Source organism: Acipenser ruthenus, chromosome 24 (genome assembly GCF_902713425.1).
Source record: "Acipenser ruthenus chromosome 24, fAciRut3.2 maternal haplotype, whole genome shotgun sequence".
NCBI classification, from domain to species: Eukaryota; Metazoa; Chordata; class Actinopteri; order Acipenseriformes; family Acipenseridae; genus Acipenser; species Acipenser ruthenus.
In genome coordinates this window covers 18,511,039-18,535,517 of record NC_081212.1, presented here as the reverse complement: position 1 = coordinate 18,535,517, position 24,479 = coordinate 18,511,039, and the positions used below count along the sequence as shown (strand labels likewise).

Below are 24,479 nucleotides of genomic sequence, written 5' to 3'. Positions count from 1 at the left end.
AACACATTCAATTATAAAGAAAATGACAAGCTGTCATTCAAGTTTTTTTTAAAAATCATTATTACAGTTCAAACAGTACATTCCAAGCCATTGTTATGAAGATTAAAATAGCTGTATATTGTGAAACACAGAACAAAAGCCTTGCATGTCAAATCACACCAATTCACTTCAGCTCACGCCAGTAATGAATATTATTAAATCAGAAAGCTACTCGCATGGTTTCAGAACATTTCAATGCATCTTAGGGATGGAAATAAGACTCCCATTACATAGCAGTTTGATCCATTCCTGTTTTTGCTATGTTTAATCAGACACACCTGAGTTTGTTACTTATACACTGGGGCTAATCAAGCTCGTAGTAAAACCAGGAATGGGTCAAACTGCTACTTCCATCCCTGCATCTTACTTTGCTGTAAATGTCTTCTCTGTATCAGCTCCCTTCGCAGCCCTCTTGCTCACAAGCAGATACTTAACACAAAGAGACAGTGTGAGCTGTAAATATGAACTTATAATGTCATTTATTATTTTGAGTAGATGTGCCTGAGTTTGTCTTTAAACACTTAGGGAATGGATAAATGTTAAGTCGTAGTAAACTCAACTCGCGGCACCTGTGATGTACACTGCAAAGCTGAATTAGGAATTGTAAACTTAGAGCGGCCAGGACTACAATGACAATAAGCAGAATAGCTTCTTGTAACCAATGCCCTTGTAAAAGTTTCTAATACCCTTTCCTTAAAGCAGGAATACTTAATCGCTACTGCCCAGAAAGATCACACTTCCGTCAACGTCTGTTTATTTGGCTCTCAGTCCTTTGTGAAGGAAGTCTGCTCTTAAGAGGGCGTGCTGGAGACACGGAAACTGTTCTCACTCCAAACATAACAAGTGGCTAAAAAAACAAATCCGTCATACGATATTCACAATGCCCTTTTTAAAATGATTTCCCTTTGGAACTTTGTCCCGAGGAAGGAAGGAGTGTTGCTGGCTTTACAATAAAGGGCAGAATTAAAAGCTACAATGTTGTATTGTTATGGCTACTGCTACAGAACTCACAATGGAATATAATGGAACACAAGATATGTACCAGACACTCAAAACATAGTGTACATTGCATGCAACTGTGTGGAGGAGATTCCTGATTGCACTGCTAGCAGACAAACTGATGAAAAATAGAAACAGCAGGCAACATGCTGATTGCTCTGCAAGTGCGAGACAGGACCTCGATCCTGACCTGAACACAGAGCCTGGGTCTCTCCAGCACTGACTGACAACAGTGGTGAATTGTGTGGCAGGTTAAAAAAAAAAAAAAAAAAGATATAAGCATATCGAGTTGGAATGATATAAAAGTGGAGAAAAAAGGCGAGAGGAACCAAAAGAAGCTGTAAATAGCAAATGAGTTTATTCACGATATCTCTTTACTTCCAGCCTCCCATGTAACAATGAGCAGCCTCATTCTCTGAAACACTGCAGCTTTATTGGGCATGCCTGGAATTCTCCACTGTTTTTCTTATAACAAACTCATTACTTCAAAGTAAATGCAGTTCGGTTTCATCGTTGTAGTGGATTAGACATGAAACTAGAGATACATCAATTCATCGATTATTGATCGCCATGGATTTTATTTTCTGACCCTTAATTTAAAGTTAATTGATTGATTTATCGCTCTGGGGCACTATTCAATCCCTCCCGGACATATTTCAGTATTATTACCTTTAATATTTAACTTGTCAAAGTTCTGCAGGGTTTTAAACTATCCCTCCACCAATCCTGGGTTTCAGAACTACCCTCAGATAAGTATATTATTTAAATGATAAAAATCCAGGAGTATAATTGATGTGTTCCTCCCCAATAGCTGTAAGAACAACTCCTATAAGTAAGAGCATATTTATCAAGGGCCTGATTGTTCAAACTCCTGGCACCCGGTCATTTCATTAATACACCTAAACAGGGTATTTCAAGCCCTGGTTCTGCAGCAAAATCAAGCACTGGTTCTGGGAAGGAGACTGGCAGACAGCCTGGAGGATGCAGCAATGACATCAATACGGTCAGATACAGTATACCTTGCACAGGGATGTGTGCTATGTGACTCTGGAAACTGGCAGGCACCTGAACATTCTAAATGTAACAAAAAGTTTGCAAAGAGAAGTACGCGTCTGATCTATAATATTCTTCACCAGACGAAACAGAATAAATAGTCAGATAACCACAACTCTGCAATGATAGCACATGCTTGTTTTTGTTTTGATGTGTATGTGCGATGCATCAGGGTCAAGCTACACTGTGTCTGAGCCCTATTATTTACACCTGCACAAGAGCATGGCATGCAAGTGCATGCAATGACATTCTCAATGCAGCTACTGCAGCTTGGTCAATATAGCAACCAATTGGTGGAGAAAGGCATGTGCAACATTTAAAAACTGCAATCACAGTTTTTATACAGCTCAAATTGTACTTCCATGCATCATTTGAGAAAATCTCAAGGCCACTTATCTGTACTGTTTCCAGGATAAAAAACTGTAACAGAAGATAAAGTACCTGTCTAAATCAAAGCTACTTCCTTTGTTGTATGAATAAAATGGCACCCTGGCAAAATCTGAAAAACTGATTTTTAGGCTGTTGTGTGTTATTTATTTATTTATTTATTTATTATAAATTTAGTTGTCGCCAATCTTTTTACCCCGGTTTTTCTCCCCAATTATTATCTGTATCCTCGGCTCACCGCTCGCAACCCCCCCGCCGACTCGGGGAACGAAGGCTGGAACACGCGTCCTCCAAAACGTGCTCCTGCCAAGCCGTCATTTTTCGCACTGCAGATCAACAGCAATGCCACCAGACCTATAGTGCCGGAGGACAACACAGATCTGGCGGCTCCATTGCAGAACCACAGGCGCCCTATCGGCCACAGGGGTCGCTGATGCGCGGTGAGCCGTGGCGTGCTGACCTAAGCCCTCCCTACCGGGGCAGCGCTCAGCCAATTGTGCGTCGTCCCCTAGGAACTCCCGGTTGGCTGTGACGTAGCCTGGATTCGAACCTGCGATTTCCAGGCTATAGAGCACATCCTGCACTCCGCGCGGAGCGCCTTTACTGGATGCGCCACTCGGGAGCCCCTTGTTTTGTGTTATTTTGTATTGTTGTTGCACAGTCTGCCCTACAACACGTCACTTTCTCATGGATAGAACTGAAGATGAGTCCAGTGGCAAAGTGCTGGCCCCTTTTATTATTTATGTATTATTATTATTTGTGTTGTATTATTATTATCATCATTACTATTATTATAATTGTATTTTTGTGCGGACGGACGAAAGCCGTCCAACGTTGTTGTTTGTTCTTTGAGACCGGTGAAAAAGCCGGTCTCAAAGGGTAGCTGGCGGGGATGGGGTTAAATCCCCATCCCAATAAAGCCTGTGGGAATGTGGCTGGAGCCTTAATAAGGTAATTGTTTAAATAGGTAATTAAGGCTCCAGCCACAAATATTAAAAGACCCACTCCAGGTTGTGAGAGTGTTAAGGAGAGAAAGAGCGAATGCTACCAACCAGTGAACAAGGTACTCGTTGTTTAAAACAATTATAATTGTTAAGTGTTCATTTTGGTTTGGCCAGTGTGCCCTTTACTTTGTGGTTGTATGGTTTGTTTATTTTTGTTTAATAAAAAGCTGAGCGCTTTTGCGTTCAGTTTAGCCCCGTACGGTTCAGTGTTGTTGTTTCATTTCCTGGTCTGACGTCCCCCCAACCACACGCACCACTCAAACCATGACAGGCCTCACTAAGCAATATTCTGGAATTCACATAGCAAAACAAGCAGGTCACTGACTTCATGTATACCCAGATTCCGATACTGGCAACAGGTTGTGGTATGGTCAGATCAATTGTGATCATAATTCAATAAGCACTGATAACCTAGTGTGACATACAGACAGAGAGAGACAGAAAAACAGGGGGCCATATACTCCAAGATTATGATACACTGGATGTGCTTAACAAGGTCCTTCGCAAGTTTAGTCACACATTGGACAAGCGGTTCACTAATATATGCAAAACTCAAATGAAAGACAGTCAGACAGCCTCCATAGTCCCTGTGACTATGATGCATCCCTGTTGCGGGGTAACGAACCAAGACATTACCTGCAGTGCAGCGAGCTCTGGCTCTCTTCCTCCTTGGGACTTTCTGTCTGGCCTGCAGTGGACAAGAGGCTGAGGACCTCACCGGGATCCTGGCTGTCAGCCATTATCTTCAACCTTAAAAAAAAAAAAAAACCTTCAATAACAGCAGAAAAGCGGGGCCCCTTTGGGACGCAGTATGCTGTTTGCAGTGCGGGACAGAAATATAATCGTAGTAACAATAACGACATGAACAAATCAAGTACAATGGAAAAAGATACAGCGCTGCTTTCAAAAGCACACTGCCTGCAGTCCAGCATGTAAAAACACTGGCATACGTGGTCTAGCTGTGGCTTCCTGTAAGGATTGGTGTTAACTGCTTGGCGTTTAAGCATTGTAAAAGTTAGCCAGTTTTCTAGTTAGCTGTTTTTGTTTCAAATTGTAAAAAATAGCATACAATTATTTCAGCTCAGATGCTGTATTTTATAGTATATGACAAACATGGGGATCAGCTAAACCCTTACAGGGGTAAATGTCAGCAGGAATTACACAGGCTTGATAAGCTGCAGTAATTACTTCTGATATTTAGATATGTTTTGTCTCAAACGTTGGTACAGTGATCTAATGATGAGAGCATCTCAGTCGTCTTTATACTTCCATTGAGAATTAAGCAATGTGGGTTACAATCCTTGTTCCCTTCCCATTTCCAGATAGCTGAATGCAGAGGATGATCAGATCAGTCAGTTTTAAGGTTTCTCAGACAGTCAAGTCTAAACACAAAAGGGACCCAGCATTATTATTATTATTATTATTTATTTCTTAGCAGACGCCCTTATCCAGGGCGACTTACAATCGTAAGCAAATACATTTCAAGTGTTACAATACAAGCAATAGATGAGGATTGACTGACATATTATAGTTTGTGCACATTTTCTTCCATCAATGAAACCAGAGTAACATACATCCCCCACCACAACTGTAAATTCAAAATTAGGGTATGATGAAAATGCTGATGACCACACCAACAGTACAGAACAGTACAGAATAAGAATATGGAATAACCGCTTGTGTTTTCAAGATGCAGTACATGAAATCTATACATCCCTGCAATCTGACGCTTCCAATAGCATATGCTAAAGAATGTCAAGACCAAGTTTCATCACAATTCGAAAAGCCGTTTTCCTGATGTATGCAAACATGTGGACAAATCCCCAAGTTTCAATCACAATTGAAAGGGTTTTGTTGATGTATGGAAATGTAAAGCGTGAGATAAGGTTCATACGTACAGCCATAAATTCTAGATAAATCCAGATGATGTTTTCCTCTACAGGATATTTATCTGCTCCCCTTACTGACCTCATTAAATACAATCAAAACACTGAAAAGAGGCCTGTGTTAAAGCTGCTTACAAGGTTTCAGAGCAGCCTTATTTACATCCGCCACAGTTGAAATGATTTAACCCCCAAAGCCAAGGCTGATCCCTGTTTATTAGACTCCAGTAACACACACACACAGATACAAACACAAATAACATAGGCGTGCAAACAAACACAAAACACACACAGGTGACAGCTCCAGTAAACACACATTACCCAGGTATTCCTATCCACATGAGAACTGCAAGCTCTTGGTATGACATAGTAGCAAAATTCTGTATATAACGACGGAAAGTTTGGGAACAAGTAGAGGCTGGTTGGTCCAGCAAGTTTCGCCCCTTCCTAGCACTGCTTGCCCCTTGAGGATCTACTATACTCGCGTTCTCTCAGAATCCGTATTATTAATCAAAGTAACAAGCGTACAGTAAAAGACTTACTACTGGCATTGACAACTCCTGGCTCTCACTCTCAAAGCAAAATCTTCAATGTGTCAATGAGTGGCATGCAGAGCACATACTAGAGAAGCATGCGCACGCACACACGCTGCTCTGTGGTTGTCAGTCTCTGTTCTGAAGGTTAACAAACATCCTTCAGACCTTCAGCTGTTTAGGGATTTATCCTCACAACTATTAGACAACATCCACAAGTCACAAGACAGCTACAAATCCAATTACCTTAATCCAGTTACTTGGTTCCAAGACTTTTAAAGACACAATGCACCATTTCTCTTTCACTGTATTAGTACTACTCCATCAGAAGAGATGGTTTTCCAGCTGGTTATTTTATTTACATACAGTATCTGCATTCAAAAACAGATTTAGAGCTGAGGCACAATACAAACTGCCATACAAGCATATACAGTGTTCTTAAAGATGCAGTACACCATACGGTTTAAAAATAGTTTTTATGTATTTCAGAAATGACGTTCCGTATAAACAATGGATACAACATCAAACATGTAGGTATTTCCTGTAAACAGTATGGAAAGTAGGAGGCCTTTTTTCATTTGTTCACATTTTTGTTTGGCTTCCCTCAGCCCTCACAGAGGATGCTCTTAACCTTATGCTGCAACAGCTTTAGTTGCCTAAGTAGCAAGACAGCTTATAAACAAACTGGAAAGTCAGCTGTAATTCATTGCTTCAGACCATGTTGTGCTGTGCTTTGTACAATGCTATGTGTCATTTTTCCATCATCAACGTCTCAAATGTGGAACTTCAAATGCTAATTAAACATGCATTTAATAAGAATTACTGTCTTTAGCTTTGCTAATGCAAACTGTAGCATTAGATATAATATTCATCTGTACTGTAGTACCAAAAATTCAAATTGTATTCAAAGTCAACTATGAAGAATATCCCTAGAAACAAGGACACAGTGGAAGTGTATGAACTGTCTTACACTTTCCGCTATAATTTGAGAGCCACGTCAATGTAACTTCAATAGTGCATTCCTCAGCACAAGTTAATGGGGGTTTCACAATGTTCTGGGCTAATGAAGGCCAGATCTTCAGAACTACTAGTCTAAAATGTATTAAACTGACTCCCTGAGTTACTGAATATTATGTTTGATTTTGATCAAAGTATGCAGGGCCATTTTTATGAGCTGCTTCATCAGGATATGTTTTGACATTACTTACTCTAATAAAAATGCATGTTCTTTTACAGTACAATGGACAGATCTAAGGCTGGATCTAAAAGGTGTTCAATAGAAATTTCCATTAACCCACATCATTGTTAATGGCATGTTTCAGTTTACAGAGCAAACAGTGGCTGACTGTCAAATCTGTGTCAAGTGATTTACATTGGGAAAATAAGACATGTAAATGTATACATACTATGTAATAACAGCTCTGAACAGCACACCTTTTGCATAATCTATGAAAGTCCTAATTAAGGTTTCAATGAAAGCCTGAAACCATAATGCATTGCATAAAACATAGCTACAGAATGTGCATCACCTGCATGTGGAATTATCCTGCTGTATGTGTAAAGGCATCTTAATAAAATCTATATACATGTGTATTTTTTTTTGCAATGCTTTTAAAATAAAAATGTGCATTACCCACAACAGAAATAAACAAACATGTTTTAAGCAATGCGTGTTCCGTGTTGTACAATACAAAAAATACAGTTCAATGGGTTGTTTTTTAGCAAGAGCAAAATCTATACAAGAAATATGTGTGCTATAACATGTGCTTCTATGAAAACTGCAGTCGAGCCCTACATAGTGAATACAGCTGCACAGCAGGTAGGAATAACTGCATTGGCTAGAACCACTTTAAAACTCCTGTTTGTTCCAAGCCAGAGAGCACAGAATAGTGAGCTATAGAAGAATGTAGTAATTGTATTTCATGGGAAACCCAACATGATTTAATGAGCTTCTGACAACTGATGGGATCAGAAAGAATACAGCAGTGATTCAGAGAGCACATTACCTAACCAGATCAGTAATCTCCCATCATGGAAACCAACATGACGGTATCTGCATCAGACAAACGTAGGTCACTACATCCACAGCAGGGCTAGAACAAGGCACTAATGTAACGATACAACACGTAGGACGATACATTATGTAACACAATGCATGAGATTCATATTCATACGATGGACGTAACAACGGGTGCCTCCGCTGTATGTGCAAAATCTCAAGGCTTAAGGATGTACTCAAGGCTGTTAAATGCATTTTCTCCACTTACCAGCAGAGAAAAGAAAACAGTTTATCCCTGCCAGCGTATGTTTAAAAATGCACTGTATACAACATTTATATAGCGTTTAGATTTCAAGACCACATCGCTAACATACTTTGCATAAAGGCAGACACAAATTAAGGACATCCTGTTGACTTAATTTGCAAAACTTAAATAAATGACAAACAAAATAATGATATAACGCTCTGTACATACTGTATGAAACCTTTAATAAAAAAAAGGAAACAATTCAGCTAAACTTTAGTTCTGGAGCAAGGTACATTACTCAGCAGCTGTATTAAATGTATTAAAATGTAAATTAACGTTCCCTTCACTCTCGTCAGTATTAGCATCCAAGGTCATCAATTTGGGAGGGCCTACGACCGGTGCGTGGCTAAAACAGGCAGCTTTGCTCAGCGTTCCATGCAGGCCATCTGAAGAAATGGGAGAATATGACTGGCTAATAGCACCTCTGCTTCCTCCGAACATACAGCGATGACGGAGTGGAAAATATGGATCTGATGGCTATTTATTTATTGCTGCATATTACATAGAAATAAATAAATAAGTGTGTTTAATTTTAAATTCTCAAGCAGGCAGTGCCTCCTCTGCTGAGCCACCACTGGTTACTGCTGGTGGAAAATTCATCAGCATACATGGAAATGAGCCACGTCAAATCTTTGTGTCCATTTGAATGAAAGGAAGTACAGCATTTGTAATCAGTAGCAATGTCATGTCAGTTATAGAAATGCAGTTTCATGGCGTGTTGTCAAGTCTCTAAAATTGGGACAAGCATGTCACACATACACTAGCAACACCTAGGGAACCTAGGTTTAAAATCATAAACATATGTTGCTTTACATTGCATCATCCCTGACCTGCAACAGCCAAAGACTGCAAACTTCCAATATTTCCAAAGTTACTGCAGCTCAGTTTTCACATTTCATGGGTCTAATTGTTTGTAGGTGAGAATATCTAACTGGGCATGCAAAACATGTCATGTGTTTTGCTTTTATACAGAAAAGCACCTTAGGATTTAGACATAAATCTGGAAGCACCAGCGACAGACACAGCACACACACATATGGAATCCCTGGCATTGTGTGGTTCATTAAAGCAGTCAACTTTTATCAATCAGTCAATCACTTTTAAAAAGAAATCAAATGCTTTAAAATCCATTTTCTTACCTCTTGTTAGGTTCATGGCCATTTTTAATGGTCCCCTTTTTTATTGTGCCTACAATCTTTCGGTTCTTTCCTTGTTTTGCTGTTTTCAATAAAATCACCATATGCAAATATTTGAAAGACTAGATAAACTGCAGCATCCAGATACCTTTGCTTCAGGTCACATAGGGTGACTGCTGCTAGACAACTGTGAGTGTGGAAGAAGACTTGAAGTGATTAGTTACAAGGAAGCAACAGGAACTTGTTATCAATAGCGTTGTCTTTGAAAGAGCTACATATAAAATGAAGTATAAAATACAAGCAAAATAACTTCTAAAGAAGGGGGTAGTTAAACAAGGTGGAAGAGATTGTGTGTATTCACTCAGTTTGGAATATCTGAACAGGGAACAATTATACAATACAGGGCCCTTTGTCAGTGTGAAGCCACAATAGCAGCTGTAAGGCCAATACCACAAATGAAATCATAGTGAGCCAATCTATTCATCTTGGATTTGTTTGACTGTAAGAACAAGGTATCACTGGTTGGTTCTGATATATAAAATCAGAAATGGTCATTTTCCACAAAATCTTTCCTGATTTTCAGCATATTCCTTAAGATGGGAGAACAGCTTTACTTTCACTGTCCCTCAGGGTAAATCAGATGGTCTTGCACCCAGCTCATGGAATGCTCTACCTGATGATCTTAATTCAAGATGAAGCTTATGACCTTTAGTTTGTCCTTAAGCCTGCTCGGAACTGACAAGTTATTACAGGAGTTAACCAACCTGTAACAGGTCCCACCTGAGGCTGCAGGTCTTCAGTTGATTTTTAATTAATGCAGGTAAGATTCAGGATCCTACATGGTTGTGTACATTTTTAACCAGATATACATCCCCATAAACATTGTGATTTTACCATAGCCAACAATGCCATAAAGTATTGCCCCTCTCATAAACTTGCTATTAAGTAGTTTTTCAAAGCAGGTACAATTGATTTCAGAGCGATTTCCCTGACTACCGCCATGTGTATCCTGTATGCCTGTTACGTAAGCACTGATATGATTGGCTATAGATGGGTGCTGGTTGTATTGTGATTGGATGCACCGGGCAACTCTTGGGTCTCAGCCAATCAGAGTGCTGAACAGAACTCTCAAATTCCAGTGCACTGGATGTTAGTAGACGGTCATATTGAACAACTGCACAGTAACATTGAAAGCTTGTCACAGTGATCTTTTAGGGTACCAGCAACCAGAAAAACAAGATTATCATCTCATTCCTGGTAAAGTTCATCAGAGTTTGAGATCCTATTCACATGCCAAGGCACTTGTTATAAATGTCACTGCAATGACTGGCTTCAGACGGATTCAGAGGCTTATCAACACACTTGACCTTTGTGCAAGGGATTTAAAAAAAAAAAAAACTGTACTACTAGATTAATATACAGTACTGCTAAAACCAAATTATTTTCAAGGACACTGAAGTCCTAATGCTGCATTCCCCCATTTATACAACATTTCTCCAGCTTCCAATATTTCCCTAATAGTTATATTAATTTATGTTCACCCGACATGTTTTTTGGCTGCCAGTTCAGGTTTACCATCAGAGTCCTTCTCTTCGGACTGTCCGCCTTGATTTCTGACATCCTGCAATCCCAGCATGGGCTGAGACAGCCCCAATTCAAAACAGTTTTAGCTGGTAGTTTTGTATTTGGTGTTAAATGGAGTCGGCTGCTGTATGAAGTTATGCAGATTTACTACCGGAAAGAGGTGCCCAAGACACACAATTTACTTTAAACCAGCATTTCCCAAATTAGGACTGATAGGTCATTGCACAATATCCATGAACTTTAAAAGGAAGCAAACAACTTTATCACAAAGCTTTTATCTTAATGAATAATAACTGTTTTTCATGAGCTTCTGCTGGAGATGTAATCTATCTAGTAAAAATCTAGAAATAAACGTCCGCTGCATTCGTCAGACTTTGATGCGTGAATATTCTTAGTGTGGAGAAAAGTTTTCAAAGCCCTCTCTTTGCTCTGGTGCTTTGACTTATAAGGAAGCTTTAGCTTATTAGAAATACAGTGGGCACAGACACAACCCAGTGTTGAGCATCAGGAGTTACTCTGTCAGGAGAGCGCAGACCTGGCTGTGCCAAGTTCCTGATCTTGGCTGAGGAGAATCCTACTGGAAGTGTTTGTTGTGTTGGGGGGTGGGATAAAGTCACAACTGCAGTAGCCCATACAAGACTGGCCAAAATGTAATGTAAAAACAATTGGGTACCTTAAAATGTAGACAAGCTAAAACACAACCATGACCTCCTCCTGGTGGCCTGGTGAGTACCTGAATTGTGAATCTCCTTCAGAAGACAGATGCTGACATTAAAGACTCTATGGAACCCCTGTGCCAATACTAATATATTATAGCAAACATGTATTTTCATTTTCAATTTCAATTTCATTTTTCGCTGTAGCTGTATGAAATTATTGTTTTCGGTTACTTTAGTTTTTTTCTCTCACTATATGTATAGTAACTCGACAGTACTTGCACACTTCATGTACCTTCTTTCCTTTGCTGTCTTCCACAACAAAATCCTTATGGTCACGGGCACATTCTTCTGGGAGTTTTGTGTGTTTAGGCATTTTTTTTTTTTTTTACATTTCGCCACAATTTGCAATTCTGTTTGAAATTCCACAAGCGTGTCAATACTACTAGTACTGTAATATAGCTTTAAATCTTGTGAGAGTGTTACAATCCTCCAATCGAAATTTTATCAGTTAAAACCGAAAATCAGAAGCCCTAATTATATGTGGTTAAAGAAAATTCACAGTTTGCTTGCCTTAGTTTCACTTCCAAGATAGTGTCTATGGGGTCAAAGCAGGTCACTATAGTGGCTGAAAAGCATCTCAGTCATTAAAGGGGAACATCAGCTTGGTTACTGGAAAGGGGTGTGGACACTCTTAAGGTGGAAAATCTGAAAATAAGTGATGGAACCTGAGCTTTCTTTAAAATACAATGTCGGATATCGTTTTTAAAATGCACAACGGGTAAGACTGATGGAATTAAGTTAGCTATAACCACTTTAAGGCTGTAACAGTCCACATAATTATTGAATTAATTATAATGCAGTTCCTCAGTATAATGTATTCATTCACTATAGCACTTACTACTGTGTCTGAGTAACACTGAGCTTGCCGGTGGTCAGTAAACACTGAGAACATATCCAATGTAACAGTTGTTACATTCTCACAGAATGGCCCTTTGACTCACTGAGCTTGAGCAAACTGTGGAACAAACATGGGTTTAAAGGGGTGAGGTAACAGTGCATACAGTTCTGCTGAATACAGAAAGGTACTTATTAGGCATACAATTACAGACTGGCTCACTGTGCCAGACGTTTTCACTTCACAGCCTTATTGACGCTGATAAAACCAGGGAAAAATACTACTGGTTCCAGAAAAAGATCACTTTAAATGGTTATATAAACTAACATCACATCACAGCTGACACGAAGCACTCTATGTTCATAGCTAAGTATGTCCAAAGAATTTACCATCAGTTACAAGCTACAACTTATTTATCAAATCATCTTTCCTCAATTCCTAGGAAATTGTGTTAGATGAGCAATGGGTTAGAACACAGCAGCCTTTCACTTCTGGAGGCCTAGTTCCAGCTTGGGTCAAGTGGGAGGAACACAGTCACTCTTTCTGCTTGGCTCTCGAAGCAGTCTACAAAGCCTAAATGTATTGCATTTTCCTTCTCAGGTTTTCAGAGTCGGAGAAAAACCTAGCTTTGTCAATTCTGCAGCTTGCAAGCTGAATCGGCACCCCACTTTTTCAACACATGTGCTTTCAGGATGTATTATTGAGGCAATGCACAGGAAACTCATTTTTTCACAAAACACCCTTTTAAAATATTGGCAGAACGTTTGCAACCTTCCAGTCCTCAGGAACCTCACCTGATTCCATAGAAATTGAATTGCTCTGTCCCTTGTTGTGTTTTTGACACACTGGGTCAGGAAGCAATCATTTACTGCATCAATCAGTTCAGGTTGTACTGTATCACACCCCACTGGATTTTCCCAGTTTATATTGGGAGCATTGAAATCATCCCTGATTATAACGTTCTATCGTTTCTATTCCGACCTGGGGGTCTGTAACATACCCCAGTAGAAAAAAAACGTTTTGATTCCAACAACGTCATACTTTTATGTTGACTTGTGTGCATGTATTTCTAATTATTATTATTATTAATTTCTTAGCAGACGCCCTTATCCAGTGCGACTTACAATGTTACAAGATATCACATTATTTTTACATACAATTACCCATTTATACAGTTGGGTTTTTACTGGAGCAATGTAGGTAAAGTACCTTGCTCAAAGGTACAGCAGCAGTGTCCCCACCGGGGATTGAACCCACGACCCTCCAGTCAAGAGTCCAGAGCCCTAACCACTACTCCATACTGCTGCCCTGCCTCTGGCATTTAGTCACAAGCATTTCATTGTTCTTTCTAGGTGATTTAGACCTTTAGCCCCAAGTAGAATATGATTTTGGTTCCCACCCACCCCCATGCCTAGTTTAAATCCTTTCTGCTCTTTATAAGCGTTCTTTCTGTGCTCCATGCCAGAATATCATTGAGGTGTAAGCCAGCTTTATTGTAAAGCTTGCTTCCCCCCCCAAAAGGTGCTCTAGTTATCTATGAACCCCAAACCCTCCCTTCTGCATTCATTCTCTAACCATATATTTAAACCAATCATTCTGCTAAGCCTCTCCTTCCTTGCTCTCTAACCTGGAAGCACCCCAGAGAAGATTACTTGACTTCTTTTCTCTTTAAGCCTGGCAGCGAGTTCAGTGAGCCTCTCTTTCAGTACCTCTGACCTCCTCTCACGTATGTTATTTGTCCCTACATGGACAATCACTGTTGGTTCTGTACCTGCCCCGGTTATGACCCAATCTACTCTGTCGAGTAACTAAACTGCTCGAGTCAAGTTGAGTCACCAATCTGGCTCGAGTCACTTCGAGTCATTAGTTCTGACCAGTGCTTAATTTGTAAAGAAAGAGGTGCCGGGGCACAAGCAATGACAATAATACCTTCCTTAAGAACCGCACATTCAAAATCATAACAGGTTTCTTTGAAAGAGTACGTACTAGTGTTAGATGTTTACAAAAAACGTATTCTACATCATATACAAAGTAGCAGTACCTGCAGAAACATTCATTAAATGCAACCGCAGAACAAATAATAAATAATAAAAAAAGCCTGTATACATGTTTTGTTATAGCCTGGAGGTCGCCGGTTCGAGTCCAGGCTATTCTATTGCCGACCTTAGACAGGAGGTACCAGGGGGCGGCGCACAATTGGCCGAGCGCCGCCCGGGGAGGGAGGGCTTAGGTCAGCCAGGGTGTCCTCGGCTCACCGCGCACCAGTGACCCCTGTAGTCTCACCGGGGGCCTGCGGGCTTGCCTGTAAGATGCCCAGAGCTGCGTTGTCCTCTGACGCTGTAGCTCTGAGGTGATTCTGCAGTGTGAAGAAAAGCGGTCGGCTGACGGCACACGCTTCGGAGAACAGGGATGCACAATAATGTGGTCATACTTGCCCTACTTATTCTCACCATTAAAAGCCCACGGTTTCTGCTTTGTTTTCGTCTTTCCATTTTAGTGAATTTGATTCCTTGATCTATTTATAAGCACATTTTGCCACTGTATAAAGACCCCTTTCTCTGTGCTCAATTGGGTTGGGTGTTTAGTAATGAATGATACCACAAAACAAAGAACATATCTAATATTTTCTCACTCCCCCTTATAGTTTTGTTTCAGATACATTAACCAAATGAAAGGAAATATGGTGGTATTTAATTTCATGTTGAGATATTACTTCAAGGTTTTAACACATAGGAGACAAACAGAAAAATAAAGAAACTGAGGCAAAATGTTATATAATTCACAGGTAACACAGGTAATCTGTACTACATATCTCTCCTCTTAGTGTAAGCTGAGCTATGGAGTGTCTTTTTCCATTAAATGTCAACTAGACATTTTTAAGTAACAGATACTGTTTCACAAAAGCACAATACATCATAAAAAGGTGTCTATTGGAATCCTAATGGCATAACAAAACACAATACTGTACTGAAAAAAGTACAAAAACAAATGAATCTTTTAAACTTTCTCTCTGGTCATGTCTTATACTTAATATACACTACATAAAAGTTAGTTTTATGTATATGTATGTTAAAGTATAAGACATCACTGGAACCAAAGAAAAGAAAAATGTTTTAAGCCTTAGTGAAAGTCTTTAACTAAGACTTTAAACACAAACCTGTAGTTTCACAGACCCTGATTAGCACTGACCTTGGACTACCTAATATTAGTTTAGGTAAACTTCCAAATGTTTTATTAGTTTGCATTAGCTTAACAAATGTGTACTGTAAACAATGTTTTATTCAGAATTGGATTTAAAGGGAAATTTAAAAATAGCTACAAAGCACCAACTCCCTTAAGAGATATGGTGTCTATAAATAAATAGATAAAATACATACAACCATACACACAGAATGTGTCAGGAAATGGACTGATGGAAAATGTAAACCACAATTTACCAGGAAATGTCTAGCAAGTCCCCTTCAGGTTTGTTTGTTGTATCAGTTCTTGGGAGGCAGGCGTTTGATCCCAGAGACAACCTTAAGGAATATTTAACATGAAACATCCTTTGCAGCATACTGTGAGCCTGCGAGTTGTGTGTCTCTGAAATAAAACAGGTTACTTAAAGTAGATTGCTGGTTTTTAACATAGTTGTTTTCAAACTGCTGGTTCACAGTGTAAATATTCCACAGAGCAGTGTATATCTTAACATCATGATTGTGTATCTGCAGTACTCCATAGGCAAGAAACTGGAGACTCGTGAATGTGTTGCAGTGATACAGTACAGTGGTCAGTTGGAAATTGCTGGCCCTTCCAGAGACAAGCCCCAGATAAAAGTTTCAGCAATGGCCAGCACTGGCTTGAAGCTTGACAAACGTCATTGTGCTGACAAGAAAAAAATGAAAGTCAAGCCTGTATTTACTGTAAAATGATATGGACAGTTTATTACTGGGTACTGCCATCGTGCTTTATTGGTGTTAATTTATTTATTGTTTTTTTAACCAGCAAAGTCCCATTGAGATTAAAATGTATTTTTTCAAGGGAGATCTGGTCAAGGAGGTGGAATATCATACAAAACACAGAAATTCATATAAACACAACCAATACAAACAAGTTGAATTACAGTACAAGACTAATGTAGGAGCATCTGCCAAAACAAACACACGTCTCAGCTACATAATGTCCATTGTTTTGGTTTAAACTCCTTAAGCGATATTAAAACACCGAGTTTCAGAGCATCTTTATGTTTATTCCAAGACCACAGAGCAAGACAACTTGAATGCCTTTTTCCCAAAATTCTGTATAAACTGTGAAACTTAGAACAGTCTGAGATCTAACATTATAGGTACTACTAGAGGTAATTGAAAATGTATTTAAGGTAGTTTGTGATTTTGCCAAGAAGAGCTTTATAAATAACTGTGTACTTAGTAAACACAATAATAATAATAACAATAAGAAGAAGAAGTTGTAGATAATTATTTAGTACACACCAATTACATAATAATAATAATAATAATAACAATAATAATAATAATAATAATAATAATAATAATAATAATAATAATGTTTGTCTACTAGAAATAAGTATCTAAAGTATGTTTGCATTAAAAAAAAAGTTAAACCGTAATGCCCAACATACTATGTGCGTTATGTTTTTGGAAGGGCGATGACTCGCTATTCAAAGGCTCTATTCAACAGCTCTTCCTGCTGCGACAAAATCATTTGCAAAACACAGTAAACAAAACCTCTTTATATGTGAAACCGCGTCTCTACCCATCTAAAAAAAGTAACAGGATAGTGCAGATATGCGACTGGTTCCGTAATCTCAAAAAGAAGCAGTATTAAACGATGGCACTTCTTGTATGTGCGATATAAATCTGAAGTTTCTCGTAGTAATGGTGTTTTCTACTATTTGTATTATTTATTGTCTGTATTATGTAATATTAATCTCGTGACACGTATGCAGAGCGCCCCCCCCCTCTCTCTACGGTATTCATTTTTGGTTTATAGGGGACAGGATAAAAATGCAAAAATATTTTATAACAGCCTGTCAAGTTGCAAATGAAATAAGTATGTCTACACTGTGCAAAGCTGCACACGCCGTGAATCCATCCATTTGTAACAGAGAGAGACAGAACAAAACAGAACGGCGTCTTCTTAGCTGAAGCGAGTTAAATAACTGGTATATACTTTTGATACAGTACCTTCAATGCACAGAACGAGCGTCTTCGCCTTTTCCCGGCGCTGTCATTTCTTCCCGGGATTGCACAGAGGGAGACGGCAGGAGTGCAGAACCATTCTCGCGGAGATTCAGCCAACCAGCCAGTCACAGCCAGCCAGTTGGAGCTGGAAAGGATTTGGAATTCGAGAGCTGTCAACACATCCAGGCAGACACTGCGAGGAGGAGTTTTAGGGTCACCGTGCAAACGGATTTGACCGGGAGGTGGCGTCACAAACGCGGCATTTTTAAGGTATGTTAGTATCAGACTGCTAGAAATGCACGCACAGTGTGTGTTCACATTTCCCAAAGCACGTGTGAACAATATGCCAAATATAAATAGGCATACACTGTGGTATATATTAAAATGATATCACTTAATACAATGTATTTGTTTTGCACTGATATTTTTTCTCAATACCGACCTTATGCTAAACAAACTCTTGAATGTCTGTGTTTTCCCGAATATATACTTTTTTTCACGAGTCAAACATTATACAGTATGTCTAAAATAAAATCAAATAAATAAGTACATTTAATATAGTTTTTTCTTTAGATACTGTATATCTCGTATGAATACAATTAAATACATGCTGCAAATGATATACCGCAGTAAACATATGTACACAATATTTGCCATATTATGCGCAGAGTATCCCTGTGGAAAACTCCAGCAATGACCAGTCCTGGTGCATGCTGCATGCTGCTCAGAGACGATGTTTCAGCTGTTCATGGGGCTTCGCCAGAGTTGGTGCTGGTCGGCGAGCTGGTTAAACGGGCCCTTTTAAGTTCTAAGGTTGGCTGTTTTATGTCTTTCCTCCATATCTATTCCCTTTAAGCCTATCTAGGATTTTCTATACCGGCAGAGTACCCAGTAAGAAGCCAAAAAATATTCAAATTACCCAAAAGAAGCTGCAATTGTCAGCAGAGCATAGTGTAAGATACTGCAGGGCTTTTGACGTGGGACCACAATTATCCCAATTTTCCATAACCAATTATCTTATTGTCGTCTGGTAAATTGTTATTTATTAGTTCCAATTTAAATGATACAATTGCACAGTTAATTAAGCAATTGAAATGACAGCCTGGCGTGTGAACTTGAGGTTCGTCAGTCATAAAACAAGGTTGTGCTGGAGACCAGCAATGGACAATGTAACACAAACGTACTGGCTGGCCACCCAGATGTAGTCATTTCAGAGTAAATTCACTAAATCAATGTTAATACATATGGCAATCAACTCTGACTAGCTTCAGACACCTCAAGGTGAGTTTTGGTGCATTTGAGAGGTTATCTATTTGAGAGGTTGTCTAGTTGAGAGGTTATGTGCCAAAGAAACAAAGAATCCATGCATGGGTGTGACTGTCACATTCTGGGCCTACTGTCACTTATTTACAAGATAACTGTATGGTTCAATTACTTTACAAAATTTCAGGTAATGTATTTAGGTGTTATATATATACATACACATACATACATACATACACACACACACACACACATATTGCAATCAGTCTTTAGCTCACACTATCACACCTTTGTTATGCGCTACACAAATCTCTAAACAGACTGATCGATTGTTTTGTGGTCTTTTACAAAACCATTGTTCGATTTATCCGGGAATGTGGTTGAAAAGTCTGAAATACTTCCCTCACAGAACAGGAAGCTAACATTTTGAAAGGCAGGATAATGTTTGGTTATTATGGTTAAGGTGTGTAGACATCTAGATTGAAATGGGTATATCTGGAAATTAATTTGCCTATTGCCACATTATTTGGGTTGCAAACCCTTTACTACTCAACTACCGGTAATTTATTTACTAATCAAAGCCATGCCACAAGGTAACCTTCAATTTAACCATCATTACATTACTAAAAAAAAAGATCAAATACACAGGACATTGTATCTACAGGATGTGCTCCCAGTCATGATGGGGTTAAAGAAGTGGAGAAGACAGGCCGGATGCAGACAGTGCTGCACTCAAGCAGAGCCCTGCTTAAAGGAAATCAGACAGTGACCAGTGGTGAATTTAGTGTAACATTTTAATTTTGCAACACTGAAATGCTCCTTTCTACGGTTAAAGATGTCAGCCGGACTCAAATTCAAATGCATCATACAGTACTTCCCCGGATAACAAAGTTACACTGTATTCTGCCTATTGTTGTGATGATTTTGTTGGTCATTTCTAGAGAATTTACATCTTGTGCAGCAACCAATTACACTGCTTGTTTTAGTTCCTGACAACATGTTAAAATGTTACGGGCGGTAGCAGAAGCAGATGCTGTATCTGCTACACATGTGTTTAACTCACCTTCCGAACATTACCATGTTCATTGCAAGGTACGGTACAAGAACGTCAGCTGAAGGGCATGGCTGCAAACCGCTGGTGTAAGGCCAGATTAACAGGGTTCACTTGTCTCCGAACATGCATGCAACCTGCTTCTAGTCCTGGCTAAAGTGAATACCAATAGATCAGACCATTAAATATTTCATCCTATTAGTTAAGTCAAGTGTGGAGATTATCAAAACCTAAATAAAACAGAAATGCAATCAAATAAATGTACTGTTTTTATTTAAGCCAGTGTTATTTAAGCAATAACTTTAGGGCTGGTTAGGTGTAAAAGGAAATAAACTGATTCTCAAGTAGGTAAAGATAAGAGAAAGCGGTATGAGAAATTATGCAACAAGTGTTTTCAGCATACCTTTTAAAAGGTCAGTTTTGTTGAGCTAGGATGTGGTCGCGTCAGCGCCTGTCAAGAGCAGAATCTCTGACTGAGCTGGAAATAAAACGCAGTGGGGTTCGGATTTTATGTTTTTTTTTTTTTTTAATCTTCATATTTGATAGACAATGTCCTCAAGTCTTCCGTAAACATCACTTAACTACTGATGACAGTTCCATAAATGATTACAATACTAACTTAATTAAATGCTAATTCAAATTATTTTGATAACTTTAGCTTTTTTATATAGTGTAAAATAACAATCAGACTCTGAAATTAAGAGAAAACAATGCCATATACTGAGTGGGTACTGTGAGCTTCACTCGTGTGGTTTATTAACTACTGGCCAGCTAGGAAACCAAGAACACACAACAGGATGTGGTCCATTATCTGTACATCTAGGAGTGTTGTTCAACACATGACAGAGCCAAATTGTGATATTTTTATTCACACATTGATATTAATTAACTTTTACTTGGTACTTTGCCAGAAAGAAAGAGGTTTTCTCTTATAAACATTGTGGTGTATCCAGATCATGCTGCCTCCCGTAACAATGCTCTAATTGAAATAGCATATTGTGGGAACAGATGAGTGTTGTTGCAGGAGGGAGCTTGATCTGGGTACACTATTGTGTTTCAAAGAGTAATTCTCTTTCTCCTGGCATGCGCTCCTGAGTAAAACTTGAGAAACATGTTCCCGGGCGATGAATACAAATATCAAAACAATCAAAGGATTAAGTTGAAAAATACAATGCTGGAGTCAACAAAAGATAAAGCAATGGCAGGGCAGTGATGTGTTTCTCCTGAACACTGCAGGGAGATCTGTACCAGAGGGAATTATTTTAGGTTTTAGTTTTGTTTAAAAAGGCTCTTATTTGGGAAAACATGTTTTAACTGCTGCAGCCCTTCCCCTGTGCTGCAATTTGAATTATTCGAACAGGTAACACATCACCCCTTCTCCTGGATCTACACCTTTAGCAGATGTGTTGCCAAGACAACCTCAGTATAGTACAATACAAACAGTCAAGATACTTGGAGAGCCTTTTCCCTCCAAAGCAGTCATGTGACTTTACTGAATATGCCTCATTTCCAGTAAACTATTTGTAATAGTGTCTAGGAAATGTTACACACTTGAACCAGAAATACAGTAGCAGTTGTTTGGATTATGGTGTTAGACTGTTTGGAACCGTCCAGAAAATGTGAAACAGCGCTGAAGAAACGGGGATAGCTATGGCAATACCCTAGAACCGCTCATCACAAATGTATTACAAATAATTCAGTGATTCACATTCCTGCTGCCAGCTTTCTTAATATTCCATAGGACCTAGAAATCAGCAGACGTTTTTCACCACTTTGAAATAGAAGACGAGCTGGCCTTGCAGAGAAGAGACAGACACACTGAGTCTGCACTCAGCCAACAGGTCCTCACACAGTCTGCACAGGTTTAAGTCCAGCCCGGATATTGTGTTCGACTGAGCTCAGGCCCATTCACTCCAACAACTGTTGGCAGATCAGCGTGTTTTGTATTTTCAGGACAATCCATCCACATAATTCATAACTATACCGATTCAGTAAAACATAATTGCCTATAATGTATTTTCTCCTATGGCCAAATAACAGGATGATTGCCCTGTTCATAGTAAATGTATTACATGGAAAATTTGCCCACATGAAAAAGAGGCACAGTAACTGTAGCGATTGCAAAGTTTGCCCCCCCCCCCCATATCATTTTCTGAAAAGAATTCAAAACAATTTGAATGTTATAAAACTAGTCCGAAACAACCCAAACCAAAATTACATCTGCAATGTTTTTTGCTAGTTTAATACAGATTTTTTTTAAATAGGGAGAAACTTTTCACAAAACTCAAAATGATTTTCCCCAGTGCCCTAACATTTCATGACCACACCATTCACAATAACCCAATATTGGAGAAAAAAACCTCACACAACAGTGTAAATAAAAAGGAGAATGTTTAACAAGCTCTGGAAGCTAAACCCTTTTAATTGTACTGGTATACTTACAGGTCAAGTCGTACGACTCTGCACACGGAATACAGTTTAAATTCATTTTTATTTGGTGGAGACAAGAACTTTGGCTCAGTCTCTACAGGCAGCATACCTATTATCCCTTTAAAAGTTTCCCATAGTTAAAGCAAGCAGAGTGGGATAAAGCACAGTGAAAGCATGCTTAAGCATAGGTAAGCGCTGTAAAGCCCAGAGGTGTATGGTAAAGCATATTCAAACATGGCAAACCATGATAGAATATGGTGAAGTAATAGTATAACCATGGGAACACTGCAAAATTACAGTGCAAACATGCCATGGCAAACGTATATAAAGTGTGCAGGTTTGTGGTGTAATTTTTAATGTAAAGCACTTTGTCCATAATTAGTATTTACAGACTTGATGGGTGGACCTGCTTGGAAACCAGGAGACATATATACAGCACAATATGGTTCAGTGCTTGTCTATAAAATGGTTTGCTATGGTTCAATCTGTTAAGATTAAAAGGGATCTATTAACTGGTCTAAAGAATTATGGACTAAAAAACGCCATTGATTCAATCATTTAAAGTTAAAAGGCCAGGGTACCATTTTAACATGGCAGTGTTTAGACATGTAGGTATCATATTTCAATGTAAATGTTGACATGTATTGTTTTTAAAGTGCGATTGCATTTGTAATGGTTATTATGAAAGATTGACAAAGACTAGCCTTTTCTTTTTAGCTTGGTATTACAGGTACTACTTATATTTTATAATTATGAATTAGTATGAACAAAATGTGCATAGTTTGGATATTTGAATAATAATTGTAAAGAATTTTAGATGAGGGGGTCCATATGGTTTTTCAATTAAACCCGGGTTCAAGGGATGGAAAGTGAGTGCTCTACCCAAAGAATGATCCCCTTATAAAGCCATGGCAAAAGCATAATGAAGTGTAGTAAACCATAGTCAAGCCATGATCAAACTTAAAGTGGTTGTAGCCAAAAGGATCATTCCATACATCTTACGTGCTGCAGTAACCATGCGTGGACCCAGAAGACAAGTTTAACAGATTTCCTGAGAGCACAACATGTCTTAAGGAATGATGGATCCCAAAACATGTGAACCATCAGCTCTATCAATCAATTACAGAGCCGCCTGATAAATACACACATTACCGAATCAAATCTTACACACATTTTCTGAAAGTTGGTTCCATGTAAAGATGGCAAAAAGGACACGAATAATACATGCAAGCAGTTTCAAATATCAGACAATAAATCGATACATTGCTAAAACGTTATTATTCAAAAGCTAAAAAATGATGTTGACTCTTCACAAAAGCCTTCAAATACAACTGCAAACATATATTATACATGACAATATAATATAGGAATTGACAAACATCTGTGTGCTAGTAATCAATTACATCTGTAAGCCTGAGGCTCCAAATAGGGCACAAGGGCAAGTAATGTCAATCAATTAATCAATCAGTCAACCGTTGCATCTTCAGAACAAAAGCATCAATGGAAAATGCACAGGAAGTCAGGGAGGCTGCGACAGGTTTTGAAATGTACTCACTTTGGTAATCATACTATATCGCTTTCACTGCAAGTGTCTACCTCATTGTTAGAAGTAATCAGTACTACACTACAGTATATACCTATATAAAGTGGTGCAAATTCTGAAAAACAGAACAAGGTGAATAAAAAAGCAAAAGGCTTACCCCAGGACAATGAACAACGTTCAACGTTCTTCCACGCCGGCAGTGACTGCACAGCACCTGAAGAGTGGAGTTTCCTCTCCGCTGTGTAGCGTGATATGAAGAGCCTGTCGCTACATGTTAGCAAGGTGTGTGGATTTGGAGCAGAAGGCATTACCTCAGCCAGTCTGTCCCACCCTGCATGCTGATCAGATTTCAGATTTCAAGGCTTTAAAATACATCCCTGGTAATCTCTCCTGCCGCCATGCAGTGAAAACATATTTCTAATGTGAAAGCATTGGGGTTTTGGGTTGGCTTGGGAAAATATTATGTTTGCAGTAAAAGTTTGTTGTGAACCCCTTGTTTTGAAAAATACACACCAGCTCCCTCATTGTAATGCT

The 24,479-nt window shown here is 39.0% G+C and overlaps 1 protein-coding gene across 6 annotated transcripts in view; it reads right to left on the bottom strand.

Moving 5' to 3' along the window:
* The window catches only part of LOC117429104 (GRAM domain-containing protein 2A-like), a 41,706-nt gene extending 17,519 nt beyond the window's left edge, over positions 1–24,187 (bottom strand). Inside the window, exons 1-4 of one of the 6 annotated variants that reach the window (XM_058998506.1) lie at positions 24,103–24,157; positions 17,662–17,803; positions 15,916–16,060; positions 4,119–4,232 (exon numbers count right to left, since the gene is read on the bottom strand). In XM_058998506.1, the coding sequence (XP_058854489.1) occupies positions 4,119–4,232; positions 15,916–16,034 (233 nt within the window). In that variant the 5' untranslated portion in view covers positions 16,035–16,060; positions 17,662–17,803; positions 24,103–24,157. Of the gene's footprint in view, positions 1–4,118; positions 4,233–5,907; positions 6,017–15,915; positions 16,061–17,661; positions 17,853–24,102 lie in introns of those variants that run through there. The other 5 variants (XM_058998507.1, XM_058998508.1, XM_058998511.1 and 2 more) reach the window with 5 other exon arrangements.
* Positions 24,188–24,479: the final 292 nt, after the last annotated feature.